Raw genomic sequence first — 26,969 nt, forward strand, 5'->3', positions numbered from 1 at the left:
TCTTTCTGAACAATCGAAACAATTGAGAAACCGCGGAAAAAGTCTGTAAGGGACGCGGCCCATGCTACCACAGGCCCCTTGAAGTCCACCCATCACACTCCGAGTCAGCGAAAAAGAAGGAGAGGGCTTCGATCGGCTCTGACAGCTCCGCAAGTTGCAGACGACTGGAAAGGCCACAGGGCGCCAGCGCTGCAGCGAAAAAAAAATTACACTAAACCATGACAACGCGACAGACAGACAAAAAGAGGAACCAAAGGGAGCATAAAACAAGCTGGAGTATCGAGGGCATGTAAACAGATCGTGTTGCAGACTGCATTTAGAAGAGCACCACAGATGCGAAGTGTAAGTGAGAAGCGCATACACGTCGTTGTGTCCCCAGTGACCTCTCACTGCAAATTCTCTTTTGTGTCGTCCAGTGACGATGTCGTCTCTGAGGCCACACAAATCATAGAAAGCGCCGAAAATCTCTATGACTGGAAACGGGAGAGACGCGAAACACAATCTGCATTCACTCGGGCAGATGCATAACACAAGCCCGCAGGGGGGTGTGGCGCTACGGCCTCAGCATCAACCGGCGATACGACACGATTTTTGGATCCTGACAAGCCTCTCTGAAGGGGGGTCTTTTCCGATATCACGTATGAGGTACACTCTCTCTCTCTCTCCCCTGGAGTGAAAAAAAAGGAAACGTCCAGCGGTCCTGAAATAAACCATCGACATCGAGAAATTTTATCAGAGCTGAACAACACAATGCGCTCACGTACATGCTCCTCCTCGGCTCCTCCCCTCCCCACTGTAATCTTTGCGCCATCTCTACACACACACACACACAGCGGTATGTGAAAGACGGGGGGGGCGGATGAGTGAAGTGGAAAGCAGCGAAGACAAAGTTGGCACAAATGAGAGGTGGGTCACAGAAGACAAGTTGTAGTGTGCATGAAAGAATAGTGTAACACGAAGCCTGGCTTTTTTCCCTGCCTTCCCCCCTCTCCTCCCTGTGACGTCGACTGACACACACATACACACACACACACATGGACGCGCACACACTATCACCAACTTCCATTCGGTCGTGCACAACGAAAATGAGAAACAATGACACAAACAACGACACAAACACATATTGGGAAAAAAAACTGGAAAAGCAAACGACGACTTGAAATCAATGCAAAAGCAAACGAGGAGAGGGGGGGGGAAGGGAAATGAGCCACAAGTTCAACACAGCGTCTTTCTTATTCTGTGCGCATGTATGTGTGCTCTGGTAAGAGGAGGACTGGGGGAAGGGGGGGATCAAGAAGAAGAAGGGGAGGGGAGGATCTGATGTGCAAATTAACACAGGGGATAACAGCAAAGGAGCTGGGGGGAGGGAGGGAGGGAGGGAGGGAGGGTACATTGTGACACACCAGCGATTGTTTCGGTTGTGGGGTTTGTGTCTCGTACTTTGGAATACATTGTGAGAGAATGCGCATCAATATAGAGGAGGGGTGGATCTCACATGAAAAAAAGAAGGAGGGTAGAAGGAGGGGGGGAGAAGGGGGGAGGGAGGGGCTTGGACAGAGCCCACGTTACAGAAGAACGGATAGGGGCGTTCATCATTTCACACAATCACACACACGTACACAAAAAAAAACAAAATAAATATACATATACATGCGTAAACATATATTAATCTATAGTTATACAGAGAGACAAACCCACACAACTAAATGACCAGCAAAGACGCCCTGTAAGGCGAAGAGATAACACGTCACGACGACAGGAAAAGCAAAACAAAAAATTGTGTGGGGAGACAAAAAAAAATGTCACGTACACGGCAGCAAATCCAGCCGGGGTGCTGAAACGCAATAATGTAAACCAAAGCACACAAAGCGCACACACGCCGCACAGGAGACTACGCAAAGGGGCGCTCCTCAGCATGACAGTCGAGGGAAGAGCAGAGGAGAGCAGGAGAGAGAAGCGTCGACGAAAAAAAAAAGCCGGAGAAAAGCCAACTGGAGGAGGGGGGGAGGGGAGGGGAGGGGGAAGGGGAGGGGGGGTAGACACCTTCGACTCTCTCGAGATGGTCTGACCCCATAAAGAGCACAGCGGTCAGTGCATTTCAGCATTCTAGTCGATGTGCGCATCGACAGCGCTACAACAGAGTGAAAGATCGAAAAAAAAAACGAGCCCAGACAACTCTGGGCGGAACGAGCTTTAAGCGATAGCCTCCCCCCCCCCCCTCTTATACGTCGCTGGGGTCTTTTTCACATTCTCTTCCTGGTCGTGGTCCGCACAGCTGGTTGCTTAGTTGGCGCAATGCGTGGAAGAACTAACGAGTTTGCTGTAGGCAATATAGACTGCTTGCTACCGTGGCGACGAGTCAGCGAGGGCGGTGCCGTGGCACCGGGTGGCGCCGGCTTACGCCCTTTTGGTGACGGGAGTTCCACCAATTCCTTCTCACGCTCGCTCTTCAGCAGGTCACGCAGTTTTGCCCGCCGCTCAGCCTTGTCTGTTTCCTTCGCGTACTCTAACATGGCCAACTCCGCTCTCTCTCGTTTAGCATCCCTCTCCTCGTCAACATTCAATCTCGCTGGTCCAGCGGGAACCTCGCGCGTATGACTTTTACATTCCATTGCGTACTTGGCAGCCTCCTCCTGGACATCCTCGTCCACGTCTTCGCATAGCCGGCCGATCATGGCGTTGAATTCCTCTTCAAGGGCGCCAGCGTTGCTCTTTCGAAGAGCCTGCGAAAGTAATGTTAGGCTGCGTGCTAGTGCCAGCCGCACTGTCGTCACGCTATCGCGCTGCAGCTCAAGGCAGCATTCCAACATCCTTTCCCGAACACATCGAAGGGAAAAAAATTGGAAAGACGCAGAAACAAAGTAAATATACGCCTGTCGTGCATAACACGAGTTCGACCTGCCATATTCTCCGTTCAGGCGGCTAAATATTTGTGCCTTGGTGATGGGGTTATCGATGCGGGAGGCTATGTGCATAATAAGAGTGGCACAGTCGGCTTTCAAAATGGTCGCCCCGGTCTTGGCGTACTCCCACAGCCGCGGCACAACCTGCTCCGTCAGTGTCTTCTCCTCGAACAAGTCGATGTACTGGCCCACAATCTGCATGACGTTCTGCATTGTGCGCCAGCTCACCACTGGCTCGGAGACCCACGAAAGGAGCGCGTCGAGGACGGCAGAAAAAAATGACACACGGGCCTCGTTTTTCAGTTCGCTGCGAAAATAGTTGAGAAGGCTGTCGATGTTTTGAGCCAGCGCAGCGCGCACAGACGCGTCGGGGTCAGTGATGAGGCGCAGGAAAGGCCGCTCCAGCAGGTTAGCAGTAGGCGTGCGCAGCAGTGGGATAAGCTCGTGCATACCAGCAGCAGTGCTAAGCCGGGCGGCAACACATCTATCATTGGAGAGGGAGAAGAGTACCTTGCTCAGGTGCGTGGTGAAGACGGTGCGAGGAAGCGATGCCACAACGGCGGGAAAGTTAAAGGCGCACTGGCGTCGCGCGTCCTCCTCATGTCGTGTCGCAGCGGCGCAGAAAAATTTGGCAAAAAGTGCCACGTCTTCCTCTGAGACGATGTCCGTCTTGATGGCGTCGAGGAAACGACCAAACTCGCCCACGAGCAAACCGACCACTTCGCTCGGAGGATTCGAAATAAAGCTCTTAATGATCGGGAACAGCTTCTCACGGCGGTAGACAGGGCCGAAGAACTCCACTAAGTCAATAAGACATGAAAAGGCAGCTCTCGACACTGCCTGCTCTTCATCACTCAGTAGCTCGAACAAATCCGGTGCCACGCGTGTTTTGGCCTTTTCGACGCCCAATGAATGCGCAAACGCACACAGCTGCTGACACATATGCTGACGGACACCAACGTTCGTGTCTTGACAAAGGGCCAAAGCGCGAGGAAGCAGAAGCTGCTCTACTTTATCATCAGCGATGTGACGACACAGGGCACCAAAGAGCCGGCAGCTTAGCTCGCGCTGATCCTGCGGCTGCGCGTGCTCCGATTTGCTCAAAGCGAGGGCGACCAGGTCACTTTGCAGGGTGCGTGGTGGCAAATAGTCGATAAGCCCAAGCAGCAGCTCACACCACGCTATGCGAATCTCCTGCGTCTGGACAGTCAACATCGTCTTGGTGAAGTCATACATCACAGTCGCCGTGTTGAAGTCCAAGAGGCCTAAAAGCTTCAGTAAATCTATCGGTGCACGACACTGCAGCTCGGGATCCTGCGCCCACATGGAATCCAGCAGCGTCTCGAGAACCTTAGAGATGCCCTTCGAGGAAAGATCTCCAAGCTGCTCACGGACGTGACCGAAGAAAGAGATGCGCTGTCCTGTGCTGCCATTCGCCATGATATACTTGGCCGACTCCTCTACTGAAAGCCGCTCCTTCTCTACATACCGCTGCACCGCTTCCTCGCGTTCCAGAGCCGCGTTCATGGCCTCAATGTTCTCGGCGCCAGGCACCTCGCGAACTAGTGCGGTCGGGTCATCAGGAAGTGCAGTGGAGGGCATAAAGCGCGCTCCATCCTTGCCCAGAGCATCTCGCTTGGGAAGGGGCGCGGCCCAGTTGTCAACATTTCCACCAGAGACCCCCTTGACCTTTACCTTCGGTTTTTTTTGCGGCACCGGCGCCTGGGCGGCCCGAGCCTCCTCGAGGAATTGTTGGCGCAGCTCAAATGGCGAGCGGTAATCCATCCGCTAGCACGTGAGAAAATGAGAAAAACAAAACACAACGGGGAACAAGGACGAGGCGCAGGGCGGGGAAAGGGGAAGGGGAGGGGGAAGGGGAGGGGGGAGAGAAAGGGAAACGGGGGGAATGTACTTGGATAGACACTGCGACAGGAAAAGATCCTGCTCGCGTTGTGTGCGCGTGTGTGTGTGTGTGTATGTTTGTTGGTGACACCAACAAAATAATGACCGCGACACGGCAGCCTCAAGACAGAATTCTCCGCAATGCGTCACAAGGCCGAGGCCAGGGGCGCATAAACAAACTAAGCCACTAAGAAGATGCACACGTGACCTAGTTCTCAGAGAAAGAGCGACACTCGGCGGTGATGCATACACCAGACTGAGAAGCAGACATAAACGAAGGGATGTCCCACTACCCCCACCCACCGCTGCCCAAACCAAGGTATCGGCCTCTCCCCGAGTAGGTGTGTGTGTGTGTGTGTGTGTGTGTCGCCTGGACTCTTCTGGTGCGCAGTTTCCTGGTTGGGCAACAACCAAGGTCCCCCAGGAGGCTGCAAGTGCGGATAGGCACACCGAGAGAGTTCCCAACAAACCCAACAAAAATAAAAACAACACAGAAGTGGTACACTTTTCACATCGATCTCCCATCTTTAAAAGGGAAGAGAACCACATGATTGAAGTGTGCGTGTGTGTGTGTGTGTGTGTGTGTGAGTGTATGTGAAGGAGAGCAGAGAAAGATTGAAGAGGAAGAAGTAAGTAGAGGAATGAGGAACATTGATACGCGACGCACGCTACAATTTCAAGGAAAACAACCCGAGGTCTGGAGAAGGGTCGCACCAAAATGAGAAGAGCCAGAGCACGTAACCTGAAGAGGGGGGAAGGAGAGATAGCCGTGCCTGATCTCTTCTACGAAGCCGCGCCTCAGTGTGCCACAAGACATAGTGTACACAAAGAGAAACGGCACCGCCATGAAAAGTGATACCTGAGAGGGGGAGGAAGCGCAGCAAAGTGTCCTCTGATTAGCATCCCAGACACACATAGACGTTCGCGGATAACATGCACGAATCTCACTGCGCACGCGTCTTCACGTGTAGGTTTTTTTTTTTTACGACGGGGCATTACGCGATGCACCGCTTACTCGAAGTGAGGGTAGTTCACCCGCCGCAGCACCGAGCAGTTTTCGAAGAGATGTCCGCTAATCTCAGCAAAGGTAGGCAAAGGCAGCGAGCCTGCCGAGGCCGCGTCCCAACCGTGTCTCAGTGCACCTGCCTCGAAAACTTTCCGTAGGACGTATTGAAGAGATGCAGCCGTGCAGCCCGTCGCATGGCTGGCAATCAACACAGCGCACTCGCGCCTCTGCTCCTCTGACCCCTCAAAGTGCTGAAAGAAATGTGTACAGAGTTCCTCTGCCCCGTCCTGTGTGAGGGGCGGGATGTACACTAGTGTTTCAAGGCGTCCCTGGCGGAGGACGGCAGCATCCAGCACCTGCGGTGCATTTGTAATCCCAACGGTAAGTACGCCACTGTTATCTGCAACGCCGTCCAGCTCACAGAGAAGTCCCGCCAGCATGCGCCTCGTGACATCGAGCTGGCCTTTGCCGCTGCCGCTGCCCTCTTCGCCGCCACCGCGCTGCATCGCGCCGCGAGATTGTGCGATGACATCCAAGTCCTCAAGTACCACCACAGCCGGAGCGCGAGCCCGAGCTCGGCGGTACACCTCCCGCAACTGCTCCTCACTCTCTCCGAGGTACTTGGAAAAGAGCATCGTACATTCCACAAAAAAAAACGGTATAGACGCAAAGTCGTCGGCCGTCTGTCGGGCGAGGGTTGACTTTCCGCACCCTGACGGGCCGTGAAAAAGTAGACCAGTGGAAGAAGAAAGGGATGTGATCAGCCGACCTCCACCGCCTGAGTTACTCTGCGCGGCGAAAACAGAAATGAGAGTTTTGATTCGGTGTCGAACCTCCGCTAGACCGTAAAGATGGGAAGGGGCGCGTACAACGCCGGTGGGGGAGCGCTGGTGAAGGAGGAATGCAAAACCCTCCCGTGCCAGTGAGCGCAGCTTTTCCCCGGTGGCACCGTCCGTGGAAGCCTTGAGTGTCATACACGAATTGAAGAGAAGCACTTGGCGTGAAGTGCAGCCAGTTTGTGCGCCCATCAACACCTCAGCCTGTGACTTGAACAGTGGCTGCGGAACACTTCGCAAGAGTCGCCTCGTCCCCGCCTCGGTGAGGTCGTGAAGAGGGTACATAGCAGGCATCTTTCGCTCGAGAAGCCATCCAGGCACCATATCGCGACTAGGAGCGCTGCCCACGATGGCGCACGAGCGGCCCGTGAAGGCTAACTGGAGGAGTTGGTGGAGAGTCGGCAGCAAACCATTAATACCACAGAGCGACCAAAGAAGGTCGATGTCATCCGTAACGACAATTGAGAACGGCCGAAACAGTGGCGCGCGCGAAGTAGGGAGACCAAAAATCGAGTTGCTCTGGGCTACCGCGGCGTAAGTCAGCGTCCATAACGTGAAAGCATCATCGGACGAAGCGGTCGCCGGTGTGTCAAGAACGTCGTGCACTGTAGCAGCGTGCCGCGTTTTGATCGTCGCCGACAGTCCGCTCACGAAGCCCTGGAGTGCAGTGCTCTTGCCCGCACCTTTACCACCAACAACGAGAAGGAATAACGATTTCCCTCCGAGTCTTTGAAGACGCTGGACATCAGCGATGAGGTGGCCCTCAACGGACATGGCGAGGGGTGCTATATGGTGGCCTATCCCTCTGTCTTTCGCTCTGGGAAGTGGGCCCCAACCCCCACCACGAAAAAAAAAAGGTGACAGGTGAAATCAAGGACAAAGAAAAAAGGGGGAGGTGCACCAGCCAATCGACGATGAGGAACATCATCACAGAAAACGGCAAAACAGAAAAGCAGCGGAGAAGAGTAGCATGGAAAAAAAAAGGGGGCAGACATGAGGTGTCCTGAGCAGCTACGCTGTCAGCCCCCAGGAAGCTTTGGCTGGGGTACTACATACGTTTGGTGCGAAAGGCGTGGCTTGCCGGCGTGTAGGCAGAGAGCGTCATCCTCCTTCAACATCGCCACTCTCTTAACGATGTATGTAGCGCCATCTTCCCCGGTGTGAAGAGAGTCAGCTCCATCTTTGACTATTTTCTTCTCGTTTTCTTTACCGCAGGCCTCACCGGCACGAGAGCATTTCTTTTTTTTTGGGGGGGGGGGGAGGGATGCTATAGGCGCGAGCGTCCATGGCACAGGCAAAGGGGCGAAAACGGCCTCTTGAGAACACACACACACACACACACACAACGGAATACATTAAAGTGGTAGAGCACCCTTGCACACGGCAAGTGGAGCAGAGTCGATAGATGCGCGAGGGGGGAGGGGGGAGGGGGGGGAAAGCGGCATAGGCGACCGCATCAGCAATGAAAAACAGTTGCCCGCTGGAGTAATAGGAAGAGCAAATCATGTTGGATACAACACGGCATCTACCAAGTAGATGGATGGCTGCGCTGCCGCACATCTTCGCCACATGTGCACGGGCGACGAGAACTCAGGATGAGAAATTGACCCCATCAATCATCCTTCTCACCTGCCTCATCACCCGTATCATCCTCGCTGCGCGGAAACACACCACTCTGAATCAGTACCCGCTCGACGGTGGCCACAGTGAGGTGCCGCTGGGTCTGCCAATCGGCCAGTCCGGTGACCTGCTTCTTCAACTCCTTGCCGTGGTAGAGCAGTACGCAAGGGAGGTGACAGTCGGGGAAGTTGGGGATAGCCTCTGTGGAGATAATCGAAACGAACTTGACCGAGCGATGCCGTTGCGCCACTGTGCGGAGCACCGTCAACAGCGCCTCGCAGTCGCTGTGACCTGGCTTCATGAGCGCTGCCACCACCCAACATGTCGAAGAAGCCGCGGTCACCTCGGCGATGTAGTCAGCGCCCGGGATGTGCCGTAGAACCCCAAAACGCTCCTTTGCCTTCTGTCGCTGGAGCTCCATCATACGCTTTCGCCGGATAGCGGCCAATGCATCATCGTCGTCGTCATCTGAGTCGACCAACGCGCTGGGGCCGTCATCCATGCACCCTTTGTCGCTTTTGCTGCCATTCCGTTGAGACCTGGCTTCGATTTTCTCCGCCTGTGGGTTGTAGGCTGTGAGGCAGGTGTTTTCGTTTTGGTCGGCAATTTTTTGCGCCAGTATCTCCAATTCGTGTGTTTCGTACTTACCGACGCGGTTGCCATAGCGGTACTGCACGTCCTCCCACTCCGTGGTGTGTATGCGCTTATCCGCCGTACGCTCCATCAGTAATGGCCTGTCCTCCAAGACTATAAACTACAGTCACGTGCCTAAGAATGGCCTTGGCGACCGAGACCTATGCGCTGCAAGTGAAGGTGCGTGTGCTTCGGTAGTGATACTCCTCTTCAAAGAAAAAGACAGATAACAAGGCATAGACCGCGAGGGAAAAGAAGCATTCTGAAAAGACAGCAATAAACGTCTCAGAGGCGTGCGCCAATGAGCCTGTTGCTGAAGGCCTGTGCTTTCGTTAGTGAACCCGGCGAACTGCAGACTGGGGGGCTAGAGCCGGACACACCGGACAGGTGCACCGAGACATACACATCACATATGCCCCGTTGGTGGATTCGATCCCCCTCAATAAGATGCTTCACCGGGAGGTGAGGAGGGAGGGGAGGGGGAGGGGGATAACGCTCGGAAATTCAATCAGTTTTTCTCATCGAGAAGGAAAAAAAAGGGCGCTCTTTTGATTAACAAGCATCTCCCTGTACTGTCGATCCTCACTCGACCACAGCAAGGAGAAACCACGCGCTTCTCTAAGGCGGAGGGGAGAAAAAAAATTGTATGATGTACATGAGTGAAGAGAACATGAACGCCAAATACGCAACCTTTAGTACACACAAGGCGAATATGCACAACCACAGGCATAGAGACCATCGCATGTGCGGGCGCATGCATGAACCCTCTTTGTGCAGCTCTCTCCAGCCCAAGTGGCACCTCGCCAAACTGGCGTAAGAAAGTTCAGGACGAGAGACCAAAAGCGAAGTGATCGAGCAGATACAGAGAAATACGGACCCGACTGTACATTCAGCGAAAACGCGGGAAACATGAAAAAAGGGGGGACGAAGAAAAAACACAACGGCAGCGCACAAACTACCGGGCGATGTCATCTTTGCCCGCCTTCGGGGATTCCTTGCAGTGGAATAAGGATAATGATGCAGGCACATCGCGGGGTCGCTGTGGACTTAGCGAGAGCCCACCACCGTACTCATCGCGTCGCGTTTCAGACTGGTGGGCTGGTGGTGACCAGGCCGATATGTGCCATTCGTAGCCATTGTAGTCGTGCGCTTGGTGCTTGACCATGTCGGGATCGGTCCAGGGAATTCGGTCCGGGCGGCGCGAACGGCTGGCACCTCTGGTAGATATACTTGACTGCGGCAAGCGCGAGGATACGTCTTGCAAGCTGAGATGTGCGTGTGAGGGTAGCAGGTGTGAGGCTTCTGAATAATGCCAATGCTACCGTTCTCATCAAAGGCATACACCAGCCGGTCGCTTTCCTCCATCTCCTGTGCGGTGGGCTCCCTTCCCTTGTACCGCCGGAACGCCTCACGGTACGCCGTCGTCGCGGCAACGCCGGCGTCGTCTGACGGCTTCGGTCGCTCGATTGCTGAACCCGTTGCTGCCTCTGCGTATCGATAAACAAAATCCATATCTTTGCGCGAGAGTACCGTGCGGCGGCGTGCAGTTTGGAACGGATCAAGCCAGCTGCGTGCGCCGTTCACAAACTTGTGCGAGCAGTCTTTGAAGTACGTGCCGCTTGGGTTCACATCAGACGTAGTGCAACTTGCGATCAGCTCGTCCTTTCTCTGCTTTCTTGCAGTGTAATTCAATGAGCGCTCCGTGTTCACCTCAGCGGTGGCGATAGTCGACATGCGACGCTTTACAGAGTTGTCAGTAGACATCGTGACAGCCGGCGGGAGGTCGATGTCTGGAAAAGTTGTTTTCTTCTTCGGTAGGCGCCGTGAATTTGCCTCGATCTCGTTAGCATGGATGAGCAAATCCTCCCTGCACTGCTTCTTCAGCGTGCTGGAGTGCAGCTGCTTTTCAAGAGTGGTCATGAGTAGCAACGGCTCCGATCAAGGCACGATAGGTAACAACGAAATTGAAACTCTCCTGATGAAAATTTTCAAAATACTTTTCTATGATGTATCCTCAGACAGCGTAACCCACGAGGGTGGCCGCTTACAGCCGGGAGTGTAGGCAAGTCTTAGGGTCGGGTGAGAAATGCAGTACGATGCGCTGATGAAGGACACCACGGAGCTGCGCACGCGATCCAAGTAAAGAGTATCCCATTGTTCGTAGAAAAAAAAAATGGGTTTGGAGAAGAAAGACAAGGGAAAGGGGAGGACAGGAGGGAGAAGACCTGATTTCCATACCTAAAGATGCAGTGTCGCGGCGTAGCCCCATTACTGTCAACTGAGGACACAACACGACTGCAGATGGGGAAGAGAATGAACGCTGCAGCTTGGATTTCAGTGTTACATTCCATACCCCGAGGGAGGGAATAACTCTCCATTTTCAAGTGCTCCAGCGATGTTTCTGACTCCGCTGGTGTTGTGGTGAGTCTCTTCTAGATGAGAAGGGAGGGGGAGGGGTCGATTCATTTTTGTTTTCCCTCTTTGCTAACGTTGCGCACAATGGCATTACCGCCAGTGTGGCACTTTTTCACCCACGGAGAGAGACACGGGGGGAGGGGGGGAGGGGAGGGGAGGGGAGGGGAGGGGAGGGCACGTCCCTTTTCCGGCAAAGCTCCACTCTTTTGGCGCGTTTAGCACTTTGTTCCTGCACGATATGTTGTAGGTCAAGAAGTGCCGATATTTTATATGAAGATCCTGTGGTCTTGCAAGCGCACCCACGCACACAATATTGAAGAAGTCACCCGTCAAGATGACGACCCGCCACCGTCTTCTGGTGGACGCTGGCACACCTCTGTTTCTACGTGCTCCTGCATAGACATGATCACTGCAAGTCATTGACCACAACGGCACTGTGTAGAAGTCTATCTATATATATATATATATATACGTATGTAAGGTGGTAGACCGCTACGCACGCCAAACCGTAGTGAAACGCGCAGTGGAAATCGACAAGGGTTCATTCTCTGCGCGCGCGCGTGCGCGTGTGCGTGAACAACGCAATGGGGGAGACTTTTGAAGTGGTACGCAGCGGAGAGAAATGAGGAGAGCCACAGGCCTGCGCCCGGCACTGATGCTGAAAACCAAAACGCACAGTCGGAAGGAAAAAACGGGAACAGAAGGCAAAAGCAATAGGGTACACACCGTCGCCCAAGAACCGTAAAAGAGGAGAAAACCCTCACTTCTTCGAATGCGGAGCCGCAGTCTTCGCCAGGGCGGCGCCGACGGTGTTGCCGCCAGACTTAGAGGCGGCCGATATGAGCTGCTCGCGAGTGGCAATAATGGCGCTGATGAGGCCCAGTGCAGCCACATTGGCCGCACCTATATTTACAGAGCACACGTTGCCGATGGCTGACACCATGTCGCAGGCGTTTCGCGTCAACACCAGACAGCGGTCGCCGCGCTTCGGGATGTGGGGATCACGAGCGAGGTCGTGTATGTCGAGCATCACAGCCGCGACATAGCCCCAGAATAGAGACGCGCGCGATATGTTCGACATCTGTGCCAGACATGGTGATGCGTTGTTGAAGAAGCGACCGGCAAAAACGACGTTGTCAAGTAGGCTGAAGATTCCGTCGAAGAGCACGCGCAGCAAAAACAGGACATCTCGGGGCTGAACAATGCGTTTCTCCATGGCGTCGCTGATCTTTTGTACATTTCCCAGCCACGAAAAAAGTCGCATCAAACACCGCGCATCCGACATAACCGCACCGGCTTTTATGAAGTTGGGGGTTCCATCGATAGCACCCATCATCTTGAAGAAGCACCCAGCGGCCTTGATCATTTTATCTCGTGAATCCGTCGCCGCCATGTAGGTGTTGAGAGTCGCCACGACAGACATCGTTGACAGCAAAAGAGGTGATCTTGGGAGGAAGAGAAAAAAATACAGAGGGGGGAGAGAGAGAGAAGGATACTGCGCCTTTGGCACGGTCACGGGGAGTGTGGAAGCTAATGTGTCTGTGTGCGTGAGTCTTTGATGTAGACGCAGCGCTTGAAAAAAAAAAAGACCCGGCGGAGGAGGAATAGTCCAATGATTGGAGGAAGCTGGTGCACTGACCTATGATGTGAAATGGGAGGGAGGGGGGGATAAAAGAGAGGGTACAAAGGGATTGAGTGGCGGGTAGCGCAGCGTAGAATAAAAAAACGCACTCCAGCATAGGAAGGGGACTGCTTCCACACAGACTTTTGTTCAGCGTTGCACACAGGAAGAGTTTGCGCAACCACATTGCCCACATCGAGGTGAAGCGCCGCTCGATTTCCACAGAAAAATAGCGAAATAAATGCAGGAGACATTAGCCCGTGTCGCGCTGCCCGCACCGTTCGTAAAGAAGACTTGCCCTCTCACCGGGACAGCGGCGATCACAATCAACGCTTTCAAAAGGAGATGAGTACACGCAAAAAAAAAAATTCTCTATCGTTAGCGCATACACAGGAAGCGACGGTGACCCTTTCAACGCTTGAGAAAACTCGCGTGCCCTCCTCTCCTGAGAGGTGAGAGAGACACCCCAGGTTAATCTGAACATCTAACTCCAGCCTTCCCTCTGTTCTCTTTTCAGTGACTTGACCGCGCGCGTCGCATCGCGTAGAAGAAATATTGGCAACCACGACCGCACTCCGTACCTGGGAAAAAGGAAGAGCCAAGACGAAAATTCGCAGCGCCCCACTTCTCAATCCCACATGCGTCATATATCACAACAGTCTTAGAAAAAGACACATTAATGGCGGCCTCTCTAGTCAAAACCGAGCCCTTCCCCCCCCCTCCCCCCCCGCCCTCCCTTCTTTTCCCTCCTCCGTTCCCCTTTCTCCCTTTACTACCGCTTACCGAAAAGGGGGGATGGGGGTTAGAAGGCTAGAAAACTGTCATGAGAGAGCAGCTCCACTGATCAACTTTTCAGCTGCTTGAACGCCGCGTCCTTCACTTGCTGGAGGTCCTTATTGGTGGGGTCGAGCTTCAGGCCCTGGGAAGCGGTGGTGAGAGCATCACTATACTTTTTCAATGCGAGCTCCGTGGCAGCCTTGCGGAGGTACCCCTTTGGCCACGAAGGATTAAGCGCGATACAGCGCAGAGAGTCCCAGTACGCTCCGGTGAAGTAGTTCTGGTTGAAGTAGCAGGCGGCGCGATTGCTGAAGTAGACATGGTTGGTGGGGTCAAGGTGAATAGCGAGGGTGTAAAACTTCGCAGCCTTGACGTTCTCGCCCTGCTGGAACACCTTGTTGCCCTGGGTCTTGAAGCGCACCGCCTCAGTGGCGCGTTTCTCCTGTTGGACCTGTACCTTCTCGAGTTCCTTGACAGCGCTGATGTTGTTGGCGGCCTTTGCCAAGTCCAACGGCGTCTTCCCCTCTCCGTTCTTGGCGTTCGTGTCAGCGCCGCAGCTGCAAAGTAGGCGAACACACTCCGAGTTGGCATGCTCCACGGCAATGTGCAGCGGCATGGTACCGTCTCCAGCAACGGCGATATTGACAGTCGCCCCGTGCTCAACTAAGAACTCCACAGCTTCCACTTTTTTCATGAAAAGAGCGGTGAAGAGGGCCGTGCCACCGTGCTTGTCAACAGCATCGATAGGCACCTTGAACTCGTAAAGGACGGCGCCGATGCAATTGAGGTCACCGGAGTGGCATGCCCAGTGAAGCAGAGTCCCAGCTTCGCTCACCGCGTACATGGTCTTGGCCCCCAGCTGCACAAGAAGGCGGAGGCAGTCCAGGAATCCCATTGATGCCGCATAGTGCGCAGCTGAGCTGCCAGTGTCAGACTCTTTGTTAACATCGGCACCTGCGTTTGCCAGAATGCGAATACACTCCAGCTTTCGTCCCTTCACGGCCATGACAAGAGGGGTGTTGCCATCCATGTTCTCGATATTCAAATCCGCCTTGTATTCGAGTAACAGACCCATCATCTCAACATCTCCGTTGAACGCGGCAAAGTGGAGGGCGGCGTAGCCGCCAGCCTCGACAGAGTTCACCAGCCCCGGGTTCTTTTTCAGCATCCCACTGCAATCCGCTGTGTCGCGCGAGCGCGCAGCACGCAAGAACTTCTCCACATCCTCCGAAATTCGAGTTCCGTCGTCCATGACTCCTTAAATCTTAATTGAATACAAACAAAAAAAAGTTCGTTCGTAGGTGATCTCGCTGATTAGCGCACGGCACTTCTGCTCCACCTTCCTATGTCACTCTATTTTACGTATGTGTGCAAATTCTCTGCCGCAAGTAAAAATCGTGAAGGTTTTTCGGCGGTTCAGAAAGACAAATCGCACCGCTCGAGAAGAGTTCGCACACCCGAAACAGGAGAGGGAGGAGGGGGAGAACTTGGGTGTGGGTGGTGGTGAATGACAGGGGAGGTCGTCAGAAGCGCTCCTACTCCCCCACGGAAGGCCAACACCTCATATTTTTGTTCGCCTTCATGAAAAGCGATTATTTTCAATCAGCGGGGGACACTAGGGTGCACTGTATGTCAGGGACGTGCTTTGTAGTGACGTGACCACCACAGAGATCACCGCCGCAATGCGAGTGGTGAGCCCCAGCAGACAAAACCAGCAAAACAGTCGAGGCGACTACCAGCTGAAATGCGCAACAGACCTTCCGAGTCCGCCTTCATCTAATGGTTGTCACAGTGACGTCACCCAGCTATCGCTGGCGTTACCGCCCCCACTCATGCCTCCGTCGCTCTATCTCGTGCCTGTAAATGCATCTAAATGCATCAATGTGCATTTTCTTTTTGTGTTTTGAACGTAACCATTCTTCCACAGAACATAAGCTTAACACGGCACACGGCATAGCCTTTCATAGGCTAATCATGTGATGCAAAACCGCAGTGCATACACGTTGCAACCAAAGCTCACACACCGACCTGGGTGCAATCTCGTACTCAACTTTGTGCGCAACTGCCTCGCGTACGCCCACGCAGTGCATCTTTAGGTGTACAACAGGCTACACCACAATGAGCCGCGTGAGATACGTTTCAGCCACGCTGGCACGTCCCCTACCATTTATTGGAAGGGAGGGAGGGAGGGGGGGGAGGGAGGGAGGGGAGGTAGATTCGCTGAGGGAGGGTCACTCCAACACCACACTGTCAGGAGCTGACCCTCGGAAACCACTATCGACAAATCGTTGAGACTTCGCTACATTGTAGGTGTGTCCGTACCTTCCGCTACCGCCAGTGGCTTAGGATTAGTAGGGAGATAGGAAGCTGCTTGGCTCCCCCACAGAGAAGCTACTGCACACTAATACTACGCTGAAGTGTGTCACCCACCCACCCACCCACTGACCCAGCACCATCGAAGCCCTGGGGTCCGCATCGAGGGACGAGAACGCAAAAATAAAACAAAACAAACACGAGCTCGACGACAATAAAACGCGAAAACAACAAAAATATGAAGAAAAATGGGCAGCGCTCATCGATATTGCACTTCCAGTCGAAGTTGACAAGAAAAGGTAAAACAAGACAACGAAATACATGGCCAGGGACGTTCTTGTTTGGCACCTAGTCCCCATACCCTCTCTCCGGACCACGATCCCACACTTCTCGACAGAAACACACACACACACACACACACACACACACAGAGAGAGAGAGAGACACAGAGACAGACAAGGACGGGAGAAGGGTCTTCTCTTTGCATCGAGTACCCTTGATTGTTTCCGAGGAAGCGATGCATGATTTTGGGGGCGGGTCTCGGTGTCGGCGTGTGCTCCCTCTTCTTCCTCCTCCTCCTCATCCCCCCTATTTTCTTCACTTTACAACGTTAGGCAAAACAGACGGAACAATATAGAGAAAATAAAACCAAGAGTCAAGACACGAGTATGCGTCTCCCTTGTGGGTGCAAATATATAAAGTCAGAGATCGAGGACCGACACACGTCACTAGAAGCGAAGCAAGGCAATAGAGGCTGAGGAAGTGAGTCGGCAAAAAAAAAACAATAAACCAGTCGAAGATCTGGTGAGGCAGCACATAGCCAACATTCCATGTGTCTTACTGGAGATGGTGTTGAGACCAGACTCGAGCTACCTCCTCGTGCATATACTCAGCAGTTCCTATCATTTTCGCCTTAAGATCTGTGTGCCCTCGCATGGAAAAGCACAACACGATTAAACCTCAAAGGAGTTCAGCTCGTATGCGGGGGCGAACAGATCCAGCGTGCGCGCGTCGCCGCCGCCGTAGAGTATGGTACCGGCATTATTCCAGCACACGGCATTGTAGAGTGAAGCATTCCCGCCGCGGTCGAAACGCGACGATGTCGGTACGGAGGTGCCACTAGAAAAGTTGATCAGGTAAACGCCAGTGAGCGTCGAAACAGCACACTGCAAAGAAGAACTAACAGACATACTGAGTACAGCGCTGTCCATGTCACGTTGCGAGCTTGGACTACGCAGCATGCGTAAGTCCTCCACGACGATGCGCTTGTCGAGCCCAGCCGTGAACAAGCTGTTCTCGCAGCTTGTGATGCAAGAAACAGTGTTTGTATGATGTGTTTCTGCGCTGACGTTGCGGGGGTCTCGAAGGTCATAGATAAGCGTCGAGCAGTCGCGGGACCCCGTTATAACCAAGTTCTCGCGGTCGCTCGGAACGTGAATGGCTGTGATAATATCCGTGTGATCAAAGTACCGCTGCGTCACCTGTTGACCATCATAGATCATGAGCGCATTCGCGTTCAACGTTTGCACGCCAACGCAGTACTTCGACCCTGACGAGTCCTTGAGGCACTTGAGGCTAGAGATGAAGTGCGCGTCGTCGGGTTCCGTGCCACCGCACTCCTGCCACTGCGCTTTGCGGTTGCCGTCCTCGCTGTAAAAGATGATGGCCGGCGGAGTATTTGCGTACCGACCCACCGCGCCGACGATCAGGGTATGACCGCGGTTTGTGAGGTCTAGGCACGAGGCGTAGTGGCGGGAAAGGAGAACGTTCTGCAACAGCACGCCTACGCCGTCCCACGTCCCTATCGTGCCGTCTGACGAGGAGCTCACAACCACCTCGCGATGGTTCGCACCACCGCAGTAGGCAAGAGACAGAATGGGGTACTCGTGATGGGAGCTGGAGCGACGCAGAGTCAGTGGTGGCTTGTACAAAGACCACCCAAATGCCTCCATAATGTATTCGACGTCGTAAAGAAACGTATCGTTCACCTGTGCAAAGCGGACTGCGCCTCTCAGGGCGCTCAGTGTTGCTGCATCGCAGCCTCGGACAGCCTCGTACGCGACCTCTACTAATTTGCCTAGACATGTCATGCCAGCAGTTCGAGTCGAGTCGCTCTCAATCATTTGCACCAAAGTGCCTATAACACTACGGACGTTCAGCAACTCTCGTCGTGTCATCACGGCCAATGTCTCGGCGTAGCCAATGAAAGGTGCACGACTGCAGTCCAGGCGCCGTGGCTTTGACAAGAAGGCCATTGCGCGTTGTACAATCGCCTCTCTAGCATGTGCCCTCGCGTTCTCAGGAAGGCGGGTGAGCACTCCTATAAACGGCCCAACGCTCTCGCCACTGTCCACACGGCCCTTGCTGAAAAGGGCCATGGAACACATCACATCCAGGCTATCAGCGAAGGACGAAGGATATGAGAGACGGCGGACCAACTCGCTGACTATCGCATCGTACTGCTTCGTCTTCACCGCATCCTTAATGCGCTGTGCTAGTAGGCTCGTATCCGTCTTGAATCGAACCACCGCATTTTGGTCTATCTCAGATACAGTTCGCTGAAGGTACCCCACCTTATACAGCTCCGAGTTGCCGAGTTCAATGTTAACTGTGATTTTCATTTTTCTCGGTAACCACACCAACCACAACAAGAGAGGGCGGAGGAAAGAATCAATTAACCAAATCAAACGAGAAGCAAAAAAAAATGTTACGTTTGCTCAGCTGAAGGTAGAGGGGTGAAGCTCAAGCTATGCGTGTGTGAGAGTCCGTGTGGTGTGTGTGTGTGTGTGTGTGTGTGAAAAGGGGGGGGTGTCGTAAGAGGCGCGAAAACACACGAGGATTACCAAACGCAGTGTACGCAGCAAAAGTGAAGGGAGGGAGAGAGGATGCAGGGTATGGTAAAGTACATGGGGCCGTTATAACGAGGAAGTGCGGCAGCGGAGAAAAAAAAAGCAAGAGAAACGGTACTTTTAGAAGAGGAGGAACGAAATCTGTATTTTGTCTACTCCTTCGCGCACGGTCACACACATCAATGCCCCCAAACTACTACACCCTCACTCACGGAGCCGAAATCTGCCAGTAATAAGGAAGAGCGCCATGCGTTCTTTCCAGGATGGGTGAAAGGGGGATCTCACACAGCTCTCTTAAGCAGCCGCTGAAGGGGAATAAGAGAACAACCTCGCCGCTCCATTGACTAGCGTGACTCTGTCTACGCATGCAGTACCTCCAGAAGCGCCGCTGCTTCACTCTTTTGACACTGCCCCTCCCGCGTTTTTTCATTTTTTTCTTGTAAGATTGCGGACTGTCTCCGCGACACAACCACCCGTCTGGAAAAAAAAACATACGCACAAAGCTCGACCGAAGTCAGTAATGCCTCAACTCAATTCTCCCTTTCCATCTGCGCAGCAGAAAAGAAAACAGGCTATTTAAGGGAATTCCTCGCGAAAATATTGCGACATTGTGACCGTGAAGCACCCAATACAGACATGACACAGCTCGTCCATCGCACCAGCCTCGGCGGTGGCCTGTCAAGCAGCGTTAGCCACTCGCTTTTTTCCGGCGAACCTGCGATGGTTCTTGTTGCTCCCATTATGCTGATTGCTTGCCTGGAGACGAGGTGTGCGTTGCCTCCAACTCCATCGGACTGGCGGAAAGCAGTAGACGACAGCAAAGTCACCAGCTGAAAACACGGACCAAAAATGAGACGACAACTCGACATCGCCGACCTTGACCCCAACGGGAATCTCTCTGCAGTCTTTGTACTCTGTGACCAGGAATGCCACCTGCTCGACAGACATGTGATCCTTCAACAAATCGAAATACTGCAGGGCAGCAGGCTTCTTGGTTGAGTACAGCAGTGTCACCCACCGCGCATGTTGCTCTGTGAACCCCGGATCGAGTGGACAGAACAGCGGATACTCGAGCATCTCACTGAGAACTCTCGACAGCTCTTCAACAGATTCATACACGCAAGAAAATGCGCTGAGATACGCACCCAGGATGATACGTTCCGCAGTGCAATCCTTGTCGTACCGGTTTTCCACGTTGTATGCGTAGCACTGCTCCTCGTGCATTGTGCAGTGATAATGTCGAGTAGGCGCCTCGTAACCGCGCTTGAAAGGACCAACAACGACCAATCGCACCTCTGAGGAAGACTTGGGTGCCCACACGCCAAGCAGCTGCGTTCCGTCCAGATACGTGTACTCCTCTGCCGTTGTGTCCTGTGCGTTGGGGTTAGACGTATCGCTGCCTTTGGTGGCCGGATACGGAGGGTGGAACTTCAGCATTGCCGCCTCTACCTCCAGGGAGAAACACCACTCGCGCTGGGCCTTGTTGTCCTGCTGAATCATCTCAGTGTGCTCCTGATTTAGTGACATGCCCGTCGGCTGACCAGAGCGAATGTCACTCACCAGGAAGATGTCATGCGTTTCGCAGTACGTACGCCGAATCCGCAAGCACAACTCCGGGGTACATAAGCCCTCGATGAGCTCCAGGACACAGCCGCCCTCCTTCGACGCGATCTCCTTTACCTGAGGACAAAAAGGTGCGGGGTCAATGAGTACAAACTGAAAATGCGGGAAAAGAGAGAAGAGAAACGGCAGATGGAGTCCACAAGCAGCGCCGGCGTACACAACGAGCACCCGTTTCGGGGATGCGGCGCTGCCGTGGCTTTTGATGAGCCGCTCGATCTGAACGAAAAACTCCACCTCCGATAAGAACAACTTCCGCTGCCCGTAATGGAGCCCTTTTCCGAGTGGGTTGACGAAGGATGCTGTAGAGGTATTGCTCTGGTAAAGCTTTCGTGGCGCATCCTCCGTGAGTATCCGTCGCGGATCAAATTGCATTCCTCCCTGGTTTCTTACTTGCAGCTCATACCAGCACAATAAAACAGCGAAGGAGATGCCAACCAGGAAGGCGCTCACGAACCAGGACGAGGAACCAAGGGAACAGACCAGCCAGAATCCGCTAGGGCGCAAAGGACACGGTAAAAGCACGTCGCTTGCCAATGAAAAGGAAGCAAGGGGGATGTATTTTTTGAGAGGGAAATAGAACCAAAACCGCGGCAGAAGCGGTAGATACATCCACAGTTTTCTACGTTGTGGTATTGGTGGGCAGCAGCTGATCAAGACCCCCCCCGGCAATGCTGCCATACCTGGCACCAATGGATGCCTATGCTCTCTCTGCATATGCATGTGTATACAACCACAAATGTGTGTCTGTGTGTCGAGAACCGTTGTAAAAACGACAAAAAAAGAGACACGGATTACAATCGGTCGGTTTCGTGAGCACCACCTACTGTGCCGCGGAGCTAGAGTCCTGGTGTTGTCTTCACCTTCATCACTTCACTCAAAAACCTAAACAGAGAAAGAAGTACATCAGCAGGTGCACTCGTGCACACAGCTACATGAAAAAAAAAGATGACAGAAGACCGTCTATACATCCGGTAGACAACGCAGCACCGACGCAGAGGCGCGCACACACACAAATATACAAGCACGACGGCAGACCTTCAACGCGACAAATAAATCCCAGTACTTCATTTCTGCTTCGAGTACAGTCATCACTGCCGCCGCATCCCTTCTTCCTCCTCCCCCTCCTCCGGACCGCACTGTTAGTGTGAACTGAGAGAGCAACGCGCACTGAGGAAAAACTTCGGGAATGCAGACTTGAGCAGGTACACAGCCCGAACAAGGGAGATAAAGACTAGACAAAACGATGCCGGTAGGGGGAAGGGGGATAAAAAAAAAAGAATGCATACTTTATGCGTCCAGACCGGAAAAAAAAAAGCGTGCTTCAAGTGCACATTCATGGACGAAGTCATGACGCCTATGACTCGCAGACCGGCGAGAAATGCAGCCCCGCCACGCGGGAATTGTCTATCATCTCTGATCGTCGAAGACAAAGACGTGATGCCTGCCCATTTTTTGCATAGCAAACTCTACAGCCAGCAGCTGCTTTTCTAGGAGCTCCTGATGCGCACGCTGCGACGGTGTTTCCATCTTACCGACTCCCTTCCTCTGGTACTCTTTGTTGAGGGTATCCCATCGACGTTGGAGGCCCTCGCGCAGCTGCGCCAGTTCTGAAGGCGAGATCTCCGACCACCGCTCCTCGGCAGCCTTCTCCGCTGCATACAAGTCCTCGAGCACCTGTTTGCGCGCGTTCAGATCCCCTTTGATTTCTGTGATGTACTGAGGCACCTTTCCAAAGTCCTCTCGGTCCGTCGCACGAGCCTGTGGGGCCGGCGTCACCTTGGTTGGCACCGCCATCGTGTTCTCGACAGCGTTCGCGACTACAAAGTTCTTCTCTGTCCGCAATCCCATGACTGGACGCTCGTTGCGCAAAGGCACGTCAGGCTTTGTTTTTTCCTGGTGGTGGTCGCTCTTCTTAAACTTGGAGTTGTCAACGGTGGGTGCGCCACGGCTGGCGGTGAGAGGGCCTTCATTTTTGTGCAAAAAGTTTTCCGGGTTTACAGTGCTGCCAACCTCCCGGCCAAAGGACCCAACGGGTTTTCGCGCGGGGTGTACCGAAGGCTCCGTGTATTCGCCGCCTGCGTTAGCCACAACAGCGCTGGTACCGTGAATGCCGAAGGTGGACGCTGTCGGTGGTGGCGCTCGGCAATTCTTCTTGACAGCAGCAATCGGCTTGACACTTTGCACTTTTCCCTCCGCCGCTGAGGAGCCGCTGGCGGCCACCAAATCGTAAACACACTCACCAGACATGTTTGAGAACCAAAGACGATGTCTCAATCTTTTCGAAGTCTGCAATGGGTGTGGGCTGTTGCCGACACTCTACTACGGAATGGGCTAAGTGCTGGAAGAAAGGAAAACAAGGAGTTCCAGATAGGAGTAATTTTTTGGTGGAGCGGACCACCATGACATGGATCAAAAAGGAGGAAGAGGGGGCGAAGGAACATCGAAGTGTTGACCAGAGATTTAAAACTATGCATTAAAAACATGAGCATGCACACTATTAGAGAGATACCCTGGCGATATCCATGAGAGACCCCCCACACACACACACAGAAACAAACAAGAAAGTCATTTTTTTTCCGGACACAGCCCACCTTGGGGCTAAAGGCACGTCTTGATTTTTCCCGGAGGAGGGCACATTCAACCAGCTTGGATCTGCAACACCGTCTGGCGATTCATGCATGATTCCGTGTGTGTGTGTGTGTGTGTGTGTGTGTGTGTGCGTTCGACACTCCTTTTGTTTTCTGTGGCACACAACGCAGTGAGAAAAAGTGAAGAGCTGAGAGTAGCAACTCTGTGTTCAGCCCAGCAGATGAACTCCTGCTCCGCATACAAGCACCCAAGAGCACCGAAAAAAAAAAACTAAGAACAGCGCACGTCCACAACTGTGAATGGGCTAAAATGTCAGTCTTAAAGCACTAAACTCACATCGTTAGTAGTGAGCAAAGAAGGGAACACAGTGGACTGCCAGAAAGACTAACGACGTGGGGGCGCAGATGAGACTTTCCTCACAGAAGACAGCTCCGGTATGCCCCCCCCCCCTGAATGCCATCTTAAAGTCATATCCTCGTCTCCACTGGGACACGCAGGCGGCAGCGCTCAATCAAAACTGTGAAAAGTCTTGCGATCCGTCTAGTGTTCTGTGAGAGAAGCCTGTGGTCACCTCTGAGGGGGCGGCTGCGATATCTGTTGGGGTTCCCTTGGCGCTGGCGGGGCTGGCTTGGGGTGGTCATACACTGGGAAGCGAATGCGAATCTTTTTGTTGGGCATGTAAGCCTTTCGGAGCATCCAAAAATGCGCTTTCATGTAATAACCCATGAGCAGCGGGAAGAAGGCCAAGAAGCTCAGAACGGAGATCTCAAAAGAGTTAGCATCCTGCGCCAGTGCCGAATGCGCCTTGGGATTCTTCTTGTCATAAAATACGCTGCAGCGCTCACCAACACGAAGCACTGGAATAGCCTGGAGGTACTCCGCCTCCGTGATAGTGTCGTTGTACCAACCCTCCATCCAGTTTCGATACGGAGATCCGGTGGTGCCACGAGTGGAGATGTAGCGCTTCCCATCCACCTCGAACTCGTACTTGACTGCGTACCGTGGAACGGTTATGTACCTGTAGTTGAGCTTCCGTAGCTCTAGTAGCTTTCCGTGAGTGATTCCCCATCGCGAACCCGCCTGGTACGCGCTGAGCGCATCGTAGTAGCACTTTGTGTTCACATACACAACACCAACCAGAAACAGGGCAGGAAGGCGAACCTCCAGTGCCATATCCCACAGCCACTGAGGCTGCTCCTTCTGAAAAAGGAGCCTGTATATTCTCCCGGAAGACATTTTCTTTGAAAGCACCACCAAATTGTATGTGGTGTTTGAATCCCCGCGATGAAAGCCGAACATGTGAAGCGGATAAACAAAAAAAAGTCAGAGAGGAACGGGAAAGGAAGCGTTGGGAGTTTGCACATTAAGCAGCAGCGCAATGGTGCTTGTAGAGACGAGATGAAGCGCTTGTACCTAATCAATGAAGACGAAAGAAAAAAAAACTTACGAAGATGGCACACGGGAAGGTGGTGAGTCGATCAAGAGCGTCAATCCCAGAACAACAGGATGTATAAAAACACACACACGCACACCGGTGAAGGCGCAACCTCAGCCTTTTATATACCGCTGTAAGGTTCGTTGTACGTCACTAATAGTAGAGAGCACCCATGAAATGCCCTAGCAGCGCCAACTTCCTTACCACCACCACCGCAGCACTACGGAGAAAAACACAGCATGAAAATCTGATAAATGTGCGGCGGCGCATGACTCGCAAGAAAGCGGACGTGCATGAATCCCAGGCACATGATCCAAAATAACTAAAAAAGATGGCGCGCACGCTGCCGCTAGTCCTATAACAGCACTCTGAGTCCCGGCGCAGCGGCTGGGTATCATAACCTTAGGCACCGCAGGCTAATCGGCGCCACAAGATACGTCATGATGCGCACCAACCACATGATCAAACATATGGTGAGCTTTGGTTGGATCGAGACAAGTGAGACAGCCTGCTATGCCGCATTCAAAATCCGGGTGAATTCCGTCGAACGGACAACTTTCTGCTCCCGGGCACGGAATTAACGGTGGCTCTGCGGTGTCCCACCGCGCGATGCAGCGGTCGCACGTGAAACGCGTTCCGAACGAGCGGTGGGTGGCGGGGTTGCAGCAGTACCGACATTTGAAGATGGCGATGAGGGAGTTACATGTTTTGTGGCTCTTTTCTAGGCAAGCGTCGCAGACCAACTCATCTGGAGACGACGACGGCTCGCGTCCCTGCATCCGTGAGCACACACGATCGCCGCCGTAAAACGCCACGCCACACCTGCCGCAAAGGTAGTAAAGGAGATCATCGTCGGTTTTCATCGGTGAAGAGCACTTCAGCTGAGCCGCCATCTTCGTGATAACATCGGTGTACAACTCGCCTATCTGCTTTGACTGCGCCAACAGGGGATGGCGAACCAAGTGCTTGCACCCGCTGGGACAAAAAGCGCGAGTAAACGTCACATGCTCACCCTTCGCCGCGAAGTCCATCCAACTGGTCACCCACTGTTCGATACACTCCTTGTGAAAGTAGTGTCCGCAGTCCAAGGTTACACCGTCGTCGCCGTCGAACTCACATAAGCAAACGGTGCACACAACCTCGCTATCCGTTGGCTGCGAGCAGGACAGATGCATAACACCGATCGGAGAGACTGCACTATCACCTTTCGATGACACGACTCCATCACCGACTGTGTGGAAAACAATATCACCCAACGACACGAACGGCACGCGGGGCAACGCCGCGTCCAGTTCCACAACGGTACCGCTCTCCGTGACGCCCACTAGCCCTTCCTCGCTGCCATGCAGCAGTGCCACAGCGTACTGCTTATAATGACCTAGAAAACTGGCTATGTTACCCCCGTTCATTACCTCTGTAAGGCCATTGTTGAAGTCGTAGCCGAACACCTTATTACTCATGCTGCGAAATACGAACCCGTGGCCAGCTGCTTCGGCGCTAGCGATGGGGAACGGAACGGAGATTATCTCGGCTACATTGCAGAGAGGGTCATACACAGCAACTCCGCAGCTGCCAGCAGAAATGCACACGACCTTGTTGTGATGGCAGACGACTCGAGTGTGCGCGTGAACTAAATCCAGGACCATCGCATCTGCCCCGCTCTTCAAGTCACGCTGATGTAACAACGAGGGAGACAACTTAGGGAGATAGAAAAGAACACTGTCGCCTGCCGAGGATGCAGAGACAACGCCGCCAGTAATGACGGTTTTCCCTGTAAAGCCCAGTATCCCATCTGGGGAAACGACAAGCTCCACCACAGCACCACTATCAGAATTGTATCCGATGACAGGCATTGAAGTTGCACAGCTATTCGCCTTGAATTTCAGCAGATGACAGCAACTGAGGAAAAGAGGGGGGCTTGAGTAGACACAGTGAAAGGATTCACTGAGTGTAGCTGCGCGTTCATAACCGCAAAAAAAAGTGTAAAAAGTGAAGACGAAAACTAAATTTCTTTGATTCATTCGGCAGCGAACGTCACAGCAAGACCAGGAGCTTCACGGAGTCTCACACACCAGTTGTGTGCGCAGGGCGACAGCGGTCAATTGGCTTTGACTTATGCACACATAATAGGTCGCTTGCCAACACCCCAGGTTTAGTAGCATTGATGCCTGACGGACCCAATAGAACTTTGACGTGGGTAGCTAAAGAGCGAATACCACAGTGAGCGTGCAACAAACGACCAGCGAGGGCATTTTTTCTTGTTTCGATCAGATGTGTTTTTCTTTCCGTGCCGATCCGCTCATTCACCGGGTGTCCTCAGTAGATGCCTCACGGTTTAAGAGAGATACAATACAAACGGACATCAGAAGAGACGGCTGAACGCACATACATCACCACCTGGGAGGGGGAGAAAGGAAGGGCCAAAAGGCGGTGTGTAAGTAGTCTGA

General features: G+C 53.3%; 11 protein-coding genes across 11 annotated transcripts; all 11 read right to left on the reverse strand.

Moving 5' to 3' along the window:
- Positions 1 to 2,243: 2,243 nt before the first annotated feature.
- On the reverse strand, positions 2,244 to 4,688 carry JKF63_01576 (uncharacterized protein; the record flags this gene model as incomplete). The annotated part of the gene is made up of 1 exon (XM_067897622.1): positions 2,244 to 4,688. One exon carries the CDS (start codon positions 4,686 to 4,688, stop codon positions 2,244 to 2,246), a length of 2,445 nt encoding a protein of 814 aa, XP_067753779.1.
- A 1,128-nt stretch (positions 4,689 to 5,816) lies between these two features.
- JKF63_01577 (uncharacterized protein) lies at positions 5,817 to 7,421 on the reverse strand (the record flags this gene model as incomplete). Its single annotated transcript, XM_067897623.1, has 1 exon — positions 5,817 to 7,421. One exon carries the CDS (start codon positions 7,419 to 7,421, stop codon positions 5,817 to 5,819), a length of 1,605 nt encoding a protein of 534 aa, XP_067753780.1.
- An 838-nt stretch (positions 7,422 to 8,259) lies between these two features.
- Positions 8,260 to 8,991, reverse strand: JKF63_01578 (uncharacterized protein; the record flags this gene model as incomplete). Its single annotated transcript, XM_067897624.1, has 1 exon — positions 8,260 to 8,991. One exon carries the CDS (start codon positions 8,989 to 8,991, stop codon positions 8,260 to 8,262), a length of 732 nt encoding a protein of 243 aa, XP_067753781.1.
- A 956-nt stretch (positions 8,992 to 9,947) lies between these two features.
- On the reverse strand, positions 9,948 to 10,820 carry JKF63_01579 (uncharacterized protein; the record flags this gene model as incomplete). The annotated part of the gene is made up of 1 exon (XM_067897625.1): positions 9,948 to 10,820. One exon carries the CDS (start codon positions 10,818 to 10,820, stop codon positions 9,948 to 9,950), a length of 873 nt encoding a protein of 290 aa, XP_067753782.1.
- A 1,255-nt stretch (positions 10,821 to 12,075) lies between these two features.
- On the reverse strand, positions 12,076 to 12,738 carry JKF63_01580 (uncharacterized protein; the record flags this gene model as incomplete). Its single annotated transcript, XM_067897626.1, has 1 exon — positions 12,076 to 12,738. One exon carries the CDS (start codon positions 12,736 to 12,738, stop codon positions 12,076 to 12,078), a length of 663 nt encoding a protein of 220 aa, XP_067753783.1.
- A 1,042-nt stretch (positions 12,739 to 13,780) lies between these two features.
- Positions 13,781 to 14,965, reverse strand: JKF63_01581 (uncharacterized protein; the record flags this gene model as incomplete). Its single annotated transcript, XM_067897627.1, has 1 exon — positions 13,781 to 14,965. One exon carries the CDS (start codon positions 14,963 to 14,965, stop codon positions 13,781 to 13,783), a length of 1,185 nt encoding a protein of 394 aa, XP_067753784.1.
- Positions 14,966 to 16,979: 2,014 nt separating this feature from the next.
- On the reverse strand, positions 16,980 to 18,647 carry JKF63_01582 (uncharacterized protein; the record flags this gene model as incomplete). Its single annotated transcript, XM_067897628.1, has 1 exon — positions 16,980 to 18,647. One exon carries the CDS (start codon positions 18,645 to 18,647, stop codon positions 16,980 to 16,982), a length of 1,668 nt encoding a protein of 555 aa, XP_067753785.1.
- Positions 18,648 to 19,553: 906 nt separating this feature from the next.
- JKF63_01583 (uncharacterized protein) lies at positions 19,554 to 20,870 on the reverse strand (the record flags this gene model as incomplete). Its single annotated transcript, XM_067897629.1, has 1 exon — positions 19,554 to 20,870. The coding sequence occupies one exon, from the start codon at positions 20,868 to 20,870 to the stop codon at positions 19,554 to 19,556; it is 1,317 nt and encodes a 438-aa protein (XP_067753786.1).
- Positions 20,871 to 21,905: 1,035 nt separating this feature from the next.
- On the reverse strand, positions 21,906 to 22,745 carry JKF63_01584 (uncharacterized protein; the record flags this gene model as incomplete). Its single annotated transcript, XM_067897630.1, has 1 exon — positions 21,906 to 22,745. One exon carries the CDS (start codon positions 22,743 to 22,745, stop codon positions 21,906 to 21,908), a length of 840 nt encoding a protein of 279 aa, XP_067753787.1.
- A 909-nt stretch (positions 22,746 to 23,654) lies between these two features.
- JKF63_01585 (uncharacterized protein) lies at positions 23,655 to 24,323 on the reverse strand (the record flags this gene model as incomplete). Its single annotated transcript, XM_067897631.1, has 1 exon — positions 23,655 to 24,323. One exon carries the CDS (start codon positions 24,321 to 24,323, stop codon positions 23,655 to 23,657), a length of 669 nt encoding a protein of 222 aa, XP_067753788.1.
- Positions 24,324 to 24,938: 615 nt separating this feature from the next.
- Positions 24,939 to 26,543, reverse strand: JKF63_01586 (uncharacterized protein; the record flags this gene model as incomplete). Its single annotated transcript, XM_067897632.1, has 1 exon — positions 24,939 to 26,543. The coding sequence occupies one exon, from the start codon at positions 26,541 to 26,543 to the stop codon at positions 24,939 to 24,941; it is 1,605 nt and encodes a 534-aa protein (XP_067753789.1).
- Positions 26,544 to 26,969: the final 426 nt, after the last annotated feature.

Source organism: Porcisia hertigi, chromosome 35 (assembly GCF_017918235.1).
Source record: "Porcisia hertigi strain C119 chromosome 35, whole genome shotgun sequence".
Lineage (NCBI taxonomy): Eukaryota > Euglenozoa > Kinetoplastea > Trypanosomatida > Trypanosomatidae > Porcisia > Porcisia hertigi.